The sequence below is a fragment of the Parasteatoda tepidariorum genome, chromosome 4 (assembly GCF_982258835.1).
Source record: "Parasteatoda tepidariorum strain Cologne lab strain chromosome 4, Ptep-v5.0, whole genome shotgun sequence".
Taxonomy (NCBI): Eukaryota; Metazoa; Arthropoda; class Arachnida; order Araneae; family Theridiidae; genus Parasteatoda; species Parasteatoda tepidariorum.
Genome location: NC_141758.1, coordinates 33,915,378 through 33,927,754, shown reverse-complemented (window position 1 = coordinate 33,927,754; position 12,377 = coordinate 33,915,378). Strand labels below are relative to the sequence as shown.

The window sequence follows — 12,377 nt, the reverse complement described above, 5'->3', positions numbered from 1 at the left end:
AGAGATATTATGCACCCATACCATTATGTATTATTCGAATACATAAACTATGGAATACAAGGATTACACAGCTACAAAGTACTCTTATATTTTCTCATGTATTTATATTATTAAGTATGCTCTGAATATATATATATATATATATATATATATATATATATATATATATATATATATATATATATATATATATATATATATATATATATATATATATATATATATATATTATATATATTCTCGAATGCGTAATACTGTTCATGTATTAAATTCTATGTTTTCAATAACAGGTTGGCAACTTTTCTTATGGATTGAGTTTAACTCAAGAAATAACAAAATTAGGTGAGTTTCTATTATTATGCTTTTAACTGTGATTTCAATTTATTAAACCTTCAAAAAACATAAGCTCGTGATAACTTGTAAAAAATGTTTCATTAGCTTTCTCTTAAGATTCTGAAATGAATCGTGAATAAGATTGTAGTTGTAAAATTAAAAGAAGAAAAAGAAAAAGTCAATTAAATCGAAAAAATTATCTCATGAGTTACAATGGAAAAGCTGTGAAAAATTAATTCTCCGTATAGGTAATGCAAAAGTTTTAATGTTTTTTAAATGTACTTCAATAAAAAAAATTATAGTTATTATTGAGGTGCATAAGTGAGTTAACGAAATTTTAAAATTCTTCTATAATTCGTTGATTATAATTCATCTATGATTGATTAATAGACATCAAGAGGAAAGTGCTGCAATAATTGACGTTGTTGATGTCGATACAGACAAAATTGACGAAGGAGCTTTTACTATAAAATTACAATACTTCAAAATATACTCAATACTCACTGAAATTTATAAAAATTGTAAAAATTTTCTATATTCTATGGCTGTTTTTAAAATTTTATCTATGTTCGAAGAGTGTTAAATCTTAAGAAATTTAAACTTTAATTACCTTATAATAAGATTTTAATTACCACAAGTTGATTACTTTTCTCATTCGTAGGAAAGCTATTAGTAAAAAGTAGGCGTTACTTTTTTTAAGCTTTAGTATTTAGCTGTTTTCTTATAAGTCATACAAATTTAGACGACTGAAGCATATGTTTAATTTATAATCTTCTCGATGTGTGTATATGTTCCACGTTCCAGTTTAAAGGATACTTCCGCTGAAAGTAAGATGGAAAAGAAACAAGACAATGGTACTACAGTTCGAAAAAAAGAGAAGGAAAAAAAAAACGGGGACACTTTGAATAGCTGTTAAACTAATGGTCAGAGTTTCATGTGTCAGGACTTTATCTTAATACAGTTTAAATAGATGATCTAATATATGTTAATTAATAATTACGCACGGTATTTTAAGTAACGAATTCACACCCAAAAATGTACTTTCAATAAATTAACGTTTCTTTCTTTTTTCTGCCGGATTTAGATTCCTGACCCTCAAAACATGGGATGGAGCTATTCGCAATCGATATCTATGTAAAATGGATATCTAATCGATATCTAATGGTCCCAAACATCATTTTAAAGAATGCAATATTTTTTTCGCAATATAAAAAAGTTGAACGAAATTTGTTAAATCTTAAAAAATTAAACTTTAAATATGCGACTTTTTAAAAAAAATAAATACACGTAAAACATCTTTCTATAAATGACAAAACAATAAAATCAACAATAATTGAAATAAAAAATAAGTTTCAGGTTAAAATATTAGTTTCAGGTTGAAATATTAGTTTTATGAAGAAAATTTGCTTAATTGCGCTAAATTTGACTGTTTTTAATAGCATCAATTTCGATGTTGAATGAAACTGAGTATTATTTATCTATATTATGATGAATAAAACTTCTAATGATTTTCGGATGTATCTAATAATGTGAAGTCACCGGAAAGGGCAACAAAAATATAGAACTATATTTAGATAAAAAGTTGTATAACTGGATACGTCATGTGTGGGTAAATCGTGGCATTTGTTTATGCCACGATTCAGTAGCCAATCAGATTCGACATCGACCCTTGATGTCACTTACAAGGTATCTAATTACATCTTATCTGAAAATTGATTCCGCGTGATAATAAGACACGCCTAATAGCTGCAAAGTTTTTATACCACGCACAAACATGTGATTTTAGCGAACTTTTTCTTCTCGAGTTGCAGGTACCAAATTGTTTGCAATTTTTCAATTCACTTAAAAGCGTTTCGATACGCAGCGAAATAGGAAAAAAGTAAAATTAACATAAAAGGACCCATAGTTTCTATCACTATCCTGTTTAAACTACTGAGACCTTATTTTCCAGATTCCGACCAGATTTGATTTTCAGAAATTCAACTCCATTTCAAAAAAAAAAAATTTTTATTTAGAGAAAATAAGCTTTTGTGTTTGCTTTTGTAACTTAAAATATCACCAGCCAAAAAATTGCATTTTCAAATCATCCCTTTGAACCATTACGATTGGCACTTATTTAGTGGAAATTGGATCATTAGAAACAAAAGTTATTCAGGGTGGCAATTTCTTTTTCTCTTGTGCAGTTACTAAATTAATTTTGAGAATGTTATGTTTCATTGTAATTAAAAAAAAATAATGTTTAATTGCTAATTTTTTTTCTCTTGCACAGTTACTAAATCAATTTTGAGAATGTTATGTTTCATTGTAATTAAAGAAAATATAATTTAATTGCTAATTTTTTTTCTCTTGCACAGTTACTAAATGAATTTTGAGAATGTTATGTTTCATTGTAATTAAAGAAAATAATGTTTAATTGCTAATTTTTTTTCTCTTGCACAGTTACTAAATCAATTTTGAGAATGGTATGCTTCATTGTAATTAAAAAAATAATGTTTAACAGCTCATAAATTTCTGTTTGTTTCTCAGATCCTAATTACACTCGACTCTACGATAACCTGGCATATTATCAAGCAAAGTTTGCTGAAAGGCAATATTTGGAGAATTTAAAAGAAATTGGTTCTCAAAATCCTGATCCCAAATCTAATAAAGTGATTGACATTGAAGGTAGACCCTGGACTGAAAGAGAAATGCTTAATGCGTATGAAAATTTATGCAGGGGAGAAACTGTACAAGCAAGTAATTTTTTGCTGAATATATCTTTTTATATACTCTTGCATGGCAATAATAAACATAAAATGTATCCCTGTATACCATTGATTAACTACCTATTTAATCGGCCAACCATGATTTTAAAATTGTGCCTGGTCTTAATTTCATTGACAGGGTTGCTAACCTGAAGAAAAAAAATCCCTAAGTAAATTATAGCTAAGTTTTCACGATGCTACTGAATAATGGTTAGGTGTAGCTTTTCTTCACACCCATACATCATGGTCAGTATGCTCACCCCCAATTTTTGTGTTAATAGTTTCACTAGTGATGAAGTGCGTTTGAATAAAATAGATGACCATATTAAAGGTTTAGGAAATGTATAAAAAGTCATATAAATATATAGGTCTTCTTGCAGTTTGTAATGTTTATAAAATTCATTTGTAAATAAAATAAAAAATTCATTAAATTCCTTACTTTTTAATAGCCTCTTATTGGCAGTGATAAACATACTTACCATTGAAAAATGGCGTTAAAATGTAAGTTACTTTTATGAAATAAGCCATATGATTTTTTTCTTTAATCCATTTTAATTTCAAAAATATTTACACTTATTTATTTATTCTTACTAAGAAGAAATGAAATGTTAAAAGGCTGTAAAATATATGTTTTCTCAATTTGATTTCCACTTAAAAAATTCAATACCACTTTAAAAAGTATAAAATCCAAGGAGCTGCTTTGGATTATTTCTAACGCTAAATAAACATCATTCTCTCTTTCTGATATCCATAATCCTGCAACAACACCGTTTGAACTTCTCTCATGATTAAGATCTCGTTTTCTCTTCAATAAAGCAAATTTTTTATCTATATAACTCTGACTCTAACATTTTTAAAGACACTACTTGCCCTGTAAGCTTACCAAGCCCCAGGATTGCTCATTTTAAAAACAAAATTCGTTAAACATTAAACTGGAAAATTGTCACGTTTTTTTTTAAACTTCTAAACTATTTCCATCATTTTGTTTTCATCATTGACTCTTTTTAACTGTCAATTTTATTTAAACATTGGCGAAACTATTAATTAATTTTGAAATGAAACAGTCAACTGTTCTAAGTTAAATTAAGTTCTGATAGTAAATTTTATTTACTTCCACCATTTCTCATCAATAATAATTATATCAAATCTCTATAATTTTGTTCATGACTTTCAAGTGTTTTTTAATCTAGGAAACATATAAAGGATTAGAAATAAATAAATGGTGTAAACCTTTTTCATACAAATAAAGTATAAACACTCCAGTCTTCTCCCAATATTGAAATCAAATAGGGATTCTATATATATATATATATATATATATATATATATATATATATATATATATATATATATATATGTCCTGGTCCATTACAGCAAATCCTATAGCAAAGTCTTGGTCTCTAAGTGCGCCGTACTATGACCAAGATGGAAACAAAATTGTTTTGGGGATGATTGTATCTTGTACCCATAACTGCTTGAAAAATAAAATTATGAGTATATGTATTACCTCTCATTGCTATTCTATTCTATTTTTGTTTTAAATTGTTTCTTAATTTTATTTTGTAAAATGTAGATGTAGTCCGCGGAAAGGCGAAGAATGCAGTTTCACATTAAAGAACAAAACGGATTTAATTCTTACAATCGCTTAAACTTTCTTTTTATTGATATAAAGTAAAAATGATTGATTTATAATTTCTAAAGAATAACTTTTATTTCAGACCTTCAAACGCAAGAGGTAAAAAGTAAGTTGCACTGCTATTATGAAACCAACAAAAATGGCTACTTCTTATTGGGACCCATTAAAGTTGAAGTGCTTTCTTTCGATCCAAGAATAGTCATTTTTCACGAGGTCATAACAGAAAGAGAGATAAACCTTACCAAAGCTATTGCAACGCCATTGGTATGATTTTTAAAAGAATTACACTGGGGAACATTTTTGTTGTTGTTTGCTTTCTGTTGCATGAGATTTTCTTAACAGATATCAGGTACTTTGTTATTGCTTCACTCGAGTCAATACTATGTGTCTTCACCCCTCTAGTACGTAGGGTGTGATGTTAGGAAGGAGACGATAATGTATTTGCAATATGTTACGGTCCCATGTTCTTTTTTTTTGGTATTAGGTGTTGTTTTTAAGGGAGCAGGCAAGTGTATATGCATGTATGTAAATCTATTCGTTCTTTATAAACATTTACACTAAGAAAAAAAATAGTGCGTGGAGTCCATCCGCGTAGAAGAAGTTAAACTTCGTAACCTGCTACGTTAATTGTAGAAGAATCAGCAGTCGTAGAAGGATCACTAGTTCTATTCAACGACTCTTTTTTCTGCTCTGCTCGCTTCCGTGCTCTGTAATAACGGTAATATTGTGCATTTTTCCTTCGTGGACCTCTTGAACCAGTGGAAGTGCTTGTGGTTGCCTCATCGTCTCGCCATGGAAAATGTATTTGTATTAATAATGTATTTGAATGTGTCATAATGTAACTTCAAAAGAGAAAACTTAACAATCAATTGATATTCACAAGAGACGTACCTTGTCATAACCTTAAATCCGTCGCATTGTCCGTGGGATTGTTTTCACTCATATTTTACAATTGTTATCCACTAAATTTGAAAAAAAAAAAAATACTATCCTATTAAATTGCATGTGTATCAAATCAAACTAAAAAAATATTTATAGAAAAACAATACTTTTATGACTTTTATGCTAGTGTGAACCAAAACAATATGGAAATGAATGAGGGAAAACTGAATCCTACCACGTGATTTCCCGGTCAATAAAAATGCAGCGTTAAACGTTTAACGCAACCTTGTTGGAAGTCGCATAAGAAGTATAACTTCAAAAACGAATCTAAAAATATCATTTTAAAATAAATCAGTGACTTTAACTGTAAAAAAAATATATAAAAAAATTATTAATTTTTAATTTGAAATTTTCGACACAAAAATTAGGTAAGATTAAGTACTTGCGCAACTGCAACAAAATAATTGTTCCTCAGTTTTTTCATTCAACTATCAATTTATACTTTGTCTTAATACGTAATAATACGTATTATTAATTTACAGCTGGCAAGAGCAGTTGTTCAGGACACAATCACTGGTCAAATTGAAGTTACCAATGATAGAATAAGCAAAAGGTGAGTACACAACTGATAACTTTCATTTCATTTGCTTACGCAAAAAACGCATAAGTTAAAACCCTTAAATTTTGAAAAGACTTCTTAATGTTATGTGATACATACCGATTTACAATATGTTCAAGTAACTCTATCTGCCATGTTTTACTACTGTACTTGGACATAAAAGTTTCAGAAACAACTTTAAAGTTGAGTTTTTTTAATGATTTCGACATTCTTAACCTTTTCAGAACAATTATCATATGTACGTGATCACGCAGTTCTTCGTTCACGGCTTAGAGTATCATATATAGCAGGGCTGTCCAACTGCAAAGAGCCCACGGGCCAGAATTCCGGTCACTGATCACCCGGAGGGCCGCAATGTGAAAAAGTTGAGCAATAACCTCTTACCTCTTATACAATAACAATTAATAGCTGAATTATTAATTATAAAACAATTGAACAGAAGGATTATAAAACAATTTGCTTACTTTTTAAAGGGAAAACTGAGGCCGATCAGCCTCAATAAGAAGTTGGCGGGCCACACAATATGTGTTAATTTCTACATATTAGTTTGCTTTCCTTAAATTTTCCAACGTTATTAAATGTATTCTAAGCTATTTGGATTAGCTACAAAGCATCCAAACATGTTTAAACAAGTAAAAAGCATGTTGTAAAAATAGAAATTTGAATGAGATTTGACTATTTTCATTGGTCCTGACCAGAAACTAGTCCCAAAAGCTATAAATAAATAGTTCTTTGTTTTTTTTTCATCAATAGCTCCTTTTTGTAGACTATTCCTAGATAATTTCAATTATAGATAGTTTAAAAGTATCTAATTACTTTCAAACATGTTTCCATAGCTGTTCCAAGTTGACAGTTTTAAATATTTGTCTAAATAGTTGGCAATCATAAATCAAGGAAAAATTACAAAAATAGTGATATCTCTTCCAAAAATAAGTCAATCCCAATAAAATTTGAATATGTTGTCTAATGAGTGTTCCTAAGTAAAACTATAGTATGCAAATCATTGGCGCTGCAATGGAATGACGTCATCTGTGATGAGCATTTATTTATTTGAACGCAAGCCAGCGAGTTTCGCTGTGTTTCGGAAATTAGAAATTTGAGATAGAAAATTCGTAATAATGACTTCCAGGCATCATTTGCGAAAAGAACTGCAATGGAGATTAATTGGAAGACTAGAGGCAGGACAAAGTAATGGCCAGTTGGCTAAAAGCAAGTCCTTCCGTGATTCATAGATTTCGTCAATAATTTATAACCAAAGGTATTCTAACCAGAAGGTTCAGCAAAGGACAGCTACGATGAATGCTGATTACTGATCATTATTATGCGCATGAAGGAATAGAACTGTAACTCCGAGTCAGCTCAGATCCTCTCTTAGTCCATCCATCGGAAGATTGGTGTCATTGTCTCTGTGCGTAGAAGACTTCACGAACGTGTTTTGTTCGCTAGGCAAGAAACCATTTGCGTACCAATCTCGTCACACCATAGAAAAGAACATTTGCGTAGCGACATGTCCACTGGACGGCTGACCAATGGAGGCTGGCCTCTTCACAGATGAGTCCTGGTTTAACCTCTAAAGCGATAATAGACGTTTTTTTGAATTGAAGAAAACCTGGAACCCAATATCAGCCATCAAACATCTGTGAAAGAGAAACCTACCAAAGAGGCAGTGACTGTGTAGGATATTATCTCTTTGGGTGAACGCACAGAATTGAATGTGTTTCCACGTGGAATCGTGATTTCTCACGTGTATAGATCATGTGATCTTGACGTTCATGTGCACCCTTTTACAGGTGCAATAGGTGATGATTCAATGCTACTATATGGTTCGGTGATGGGAATGTAAGACTTTCAAAAATGAAACAATATGGCAAAGAAACATCCTCTTTAATATTGAAAGATAGCAAACCATCTACGAAACTTCACAAACTCCAATTAACAAGTTATTCTTTAAAAACATTAAAAGTTGTTATTAAAAAGAACAATTAAAAACTTAAACTTTTGATTGTAAATGTCGCATACTGCAGGTGGGCGTCACCGGGAAGAAATGGGATATCGGGACGAAGTCTCGGACGCTGCACAACAACCTCTCTCGAAGGTAAACTGTCATCTGCTTAAATACTGGACTTCAGCCTTTTCACTCCCTGCCTTGGCCGCCGGTTGATGCTCCTCCGCCGATATTCATCCGCGCAGGAACTATTTCGGTTCGTCCTCCTTCCTTCGATCTTCGTTCCCATCCTCGATCCTTCTACCTCAGTTTTTCATTCTATCTGAGCTGACGCAACCAACAGCCTCTACAGCTACAGAGCAAAAACTTGTGCTTTTTTCCTAATTTATGATAGACAGTGTACGGTCAAAGATTTCTTTTAACTATTGAAAATCTAACTTCTAATTAATCGAAGTCGATCACATCTTTATAAAATCTGACTCGTCGATCCATGACTCCACAGCAGTGTTTAATTCGATCGCAAAATATCTTTGTAAACACTTCAAAAACTTTTTTACAAAGCATTTCACCAGTTTGCATTCGAACATATAAAATGAGATATACTTTATTTCAGCTGTACTTTAGAAGATTATGAGCACAAAGTTATAGCACGTATTAATAGAAGAATACAAGATGTCACTGGTATTTCCATCAGGACTGCTGAACCAATACACATCATCAACTACGGAATCGGTGGCCATTACGATCCACACTTTGATTTCGCTCAGGTGAATATTGTATTTTTATAATTTGTAATTATTGTATTTTTTTAATCATATTTACCAAAAAACTGGGTTATTATTAATAGGTTAGGTTATTATTAATAGGTGAACCGGATAATACGGTGCAATTACCCAGCAAAGATATATGGGCTATTGCTCGGTTTACACTTACTAGGTATTTCCGATGCTGGTGTTTTTAAAGCTTCTGTTTAGCATTTCTCACTTTGATATTTAAAGGTTAAGTGCAATTTTTTTTTTATATATATTTTACCTAAACTGTCCTAAGTCTGAAATTCTTAATCCCTTCTGGGCAAATAAATAAATAAACAACTTAACTTTTTAAAAAAGATTAATGACTACAATAATACAAATATTAAAAAAAAACATTACAGAAGAGACAAACTTGAAGAGTCGAAATGCTTTTGAATGCATTTTGTTATTAAAAATAAACGTTTTAATTTCGATTCTTAAGTTTAGAAATCAAAAACAAATACCGTCTTCTGTATCTGCTTCGGGGAAAAAATGTAACCATGCACTTACCTATCTTACTTCAGCGACAAAAAAAATGGTGTATTGGAATCAGCTTGAACTGATGGAATGTTAGGTTCAACTAGCCTACGCCATAAGAGACCTTAGTATCTAGAAACTGATTTCGTGTGTCTATAACTGTTTATAATTATTTTTAAGATGTTTCTTGTTGAAAAAACTTAAGATTTAAAAAGGATTCCAAACAAAACGAAAAAATGGTAGTCTAAGGGTTAAAAATCATAACAATCGACAGCTACGCTACAAAAAAAGACAACGGAAAACTCATGTAAAAATCAATAGTCACATTGGTAAATTTGAAATTAAGAATATATTACAAAGCAGCACCCAAAAAAGAGCAGACAGTGACAATTCCCTTATAAACAGTACTGTGTTTTTAAATAAATTATAAAAAATTTTTTTAATTTTTAATTGTTTATAATTCTTTCTCTTTTTCACCTCTACAGCCCTTGGTGAATTTTGTTCCGCGTCACTCTCCCCAGATTTTTTTCTTTTTACCCAGTCTTTTATCTTTATTTTTTTCAGGTTTTTCTCAACCTGATCCAGCCATCTTAGTTATCATTTTCTTCTTTTCGTGTTTATTTTTCTTTCGTGATTTTCATGAGCATACCTATATCCTTCATTCTTTCGACACATTCCATCCAAAGCTAAAATTTATTTATAATTAATGTTTGATAAAAAATAAAATAGAAATTTGGGTCTTTATTGTTTAAAAGAAAATTGATTTACAGTCCTGATTGGAGCCACTGAAAATTGCTTATCTTTCCACCTAATAATTAAATGCATTTATCGCTACAAATAATGTAGTAATCAAACCTACAATCTGAAATCTAAATAAAAATGATACATCTATGTAAACCTGTATCAATGAAAAATAAAGCAGTTTAGACCTATAACCAGGAGTGAAAGCGAGACTGAAAAGAGGAAAGGATGGTAGTAAAACCATTTCAGTTATAGCTAGTTTTCGGGTTTACTTAACATTCCAGTTTACTTATTCCTTTTTTAAAACTATTCAACAATATCTACTTTCTGTTGAGTTCATTCGTTCGTTGTAGTGGAACTGGGCGTCTGAGGTTTTACGGCCTTTTTCCCATTCATCCTGAAATTAGACTAAGGGAGCAAAATGGAGTTCGACTTTATGTTGGGAAAGAGGCATTTTTAATATAAATGCTAAAATTATAAAAGAAATTTTAATAGTTACAAATATTTTATTTTTCTCGTAGAAATGAAATGTCTTTTTCTAAAATGAAATGTCTTTCGTTCCAGTTTTTGCTCTTTTCGGTCTTGCTATATAAGAGCTTTCAGCCATACTTATAACTTAATTTATGCTTCACCAGTCTTTACAAATATAACACAAACTCTGCTAAATAAATTAATAGTCTGCCCTAATAAAATATTAAGAAGGATAACAAAAGCCAGATGGTTTGTAAGAAATGATACCTCAAAATAGATGCAATAGACAAACTTATAGCTAAATTAAATAACAAATTCTACGAAAAAGCCACCTCTTGCTCTACTTCAATGTAATATTCTTATTAGAAAATTTAACTGAGGACCAGAACATCAGACCAATAGCAGCACAAAATTGCAGTGATGCATCATACTCCCGACATCAATAGAATATACATAACCTCATTTACCTCATATCAGCTTAGCTAAAGTCCATACTTTTACAATATAGTCTTATCATCCTACTGCGTATAATTACACAGTCAGAACCTACTCCTTTACTTCATTTGCATTCCACAATCTCATCGAAGCACCACAAAGATCAAGCTGAAGATGAATGAGAAAAGGGCCGCAAACGGCCTCAGGTGCTGATACAGTTTAAGTTTAAATTTATAACTTTATTAAGAACTTCAGTCGCTTCAAAAATATGCAAATTGGAAATAACAGTCGACATGTTTCAATTGCTCAAAAACTAGCTCTCATTTTCAAGATTTGCCAGGCGTCAATGTGAAAAGAAGATTTGTTTTATTCCTCAAATCACTTTTGTTTCTTCTATTCACTTCTGACAAGTCTTGAAAATGGGCGCCTGTTTTTGAACGGTTGAAACATGTCGAATGTTATTTCCAATTTGTATATTTTTGAAGCGAATGAAGTTCCTAAAGTAATATATTAATGCTTCAGTTTCTTGAGATTATTTATTTAACAGTTAAGAACTAATTTTAAGACAATCTGAATAATAGTTTTAAAGAAAATAATAATAATAAATAAATACATGTGAATGAAAAAAATTAGAAGCTGATATTCCCTATGATCAGACTTTTATAGAATCGAAATATTTTATGTTTTTGCTGGTATTTTATTTTAATATTTTGCCCCCAAGGTTGGTGACAGAATTGAAATGTTCCGCCTCTCAGGAAACAGAATGGCAACCTGGATATTTTACGTAAGATACTTTTTGTTTAAAAATCAATTAACTAAGTTTTTAAAATAACTAATATGCATTTTATCTCAGAAGTAAGTCTTCTTTTTCTTTTCTTTCTTCTTAAGAGGCATCTTCCCTTTGAACTGCATGTAGAAAATTTTGAAGATGCTTTTATTACAGAAGCAAATCCCATCTTTTTTCTTTTCTTAAGAGGCCTCTTTCCTTTGAACTGAAGGTAAAAAATTCTAAAGATGCATTTATCACAAAAGCAAACCCTGCATATTTTTTTTTTCTAAAAGCCCTCTTGCCGTCGGATTGAAGGTAGAAAATTCAAAACACGCTTTTAATTCTATTCTTTTTTTTTTTAATTATTCGATTCATCCAATCTTATTCTCTATGATCAGCGTATAACCCTCAATCCACTCAGCTCTTCAATTATTAATTTTTATTCTCAACAGTCCTAGTAATTATTTATTTCGTTGCATGTGTGATGTTTCTGTTACATTTGATGACAAAATCTAGAGCTGATGCCATAGCTAC

General features: G+C 30.7%; 1 protein-coding gene across 1 annotated transcript in view; it reads left to right on the top strand.

Moving 5' to 3' along the window:
• LOC107439718 (prolyl 4-hydroxylase subunit alpha-1) overlaps positions 1–12,377 on the top strand; it is a 40,393-nt gene that overhangs the window by 20,813 nt on the left and 7,203 nt on the right. The window contains exons 6-11 of the mRNA XM_087160899.1: positions 291–342; positions 2,860–3,069; positions 4,796–4,977; positions 6,138–6,208; positions 8,773–8,926; positions 11,796–11,858. Of these exons, the coding sequence (XP_087017025.1) occupies positions 291–342; positions 2,860–3,069; positions 4,796–4,977; positions 6,138–6,208; positions 8,773–8,926; positions 11,796–11,858 (732 nt within the window). The remainder of the gene's footprint in view (positions 1–290; positions 343–2,859; positions 3,070–4,795; positions 4,978–6,137; positions 6,209–8,772; positions 8,927–11,795; positions 11,859–12,377) is intronic.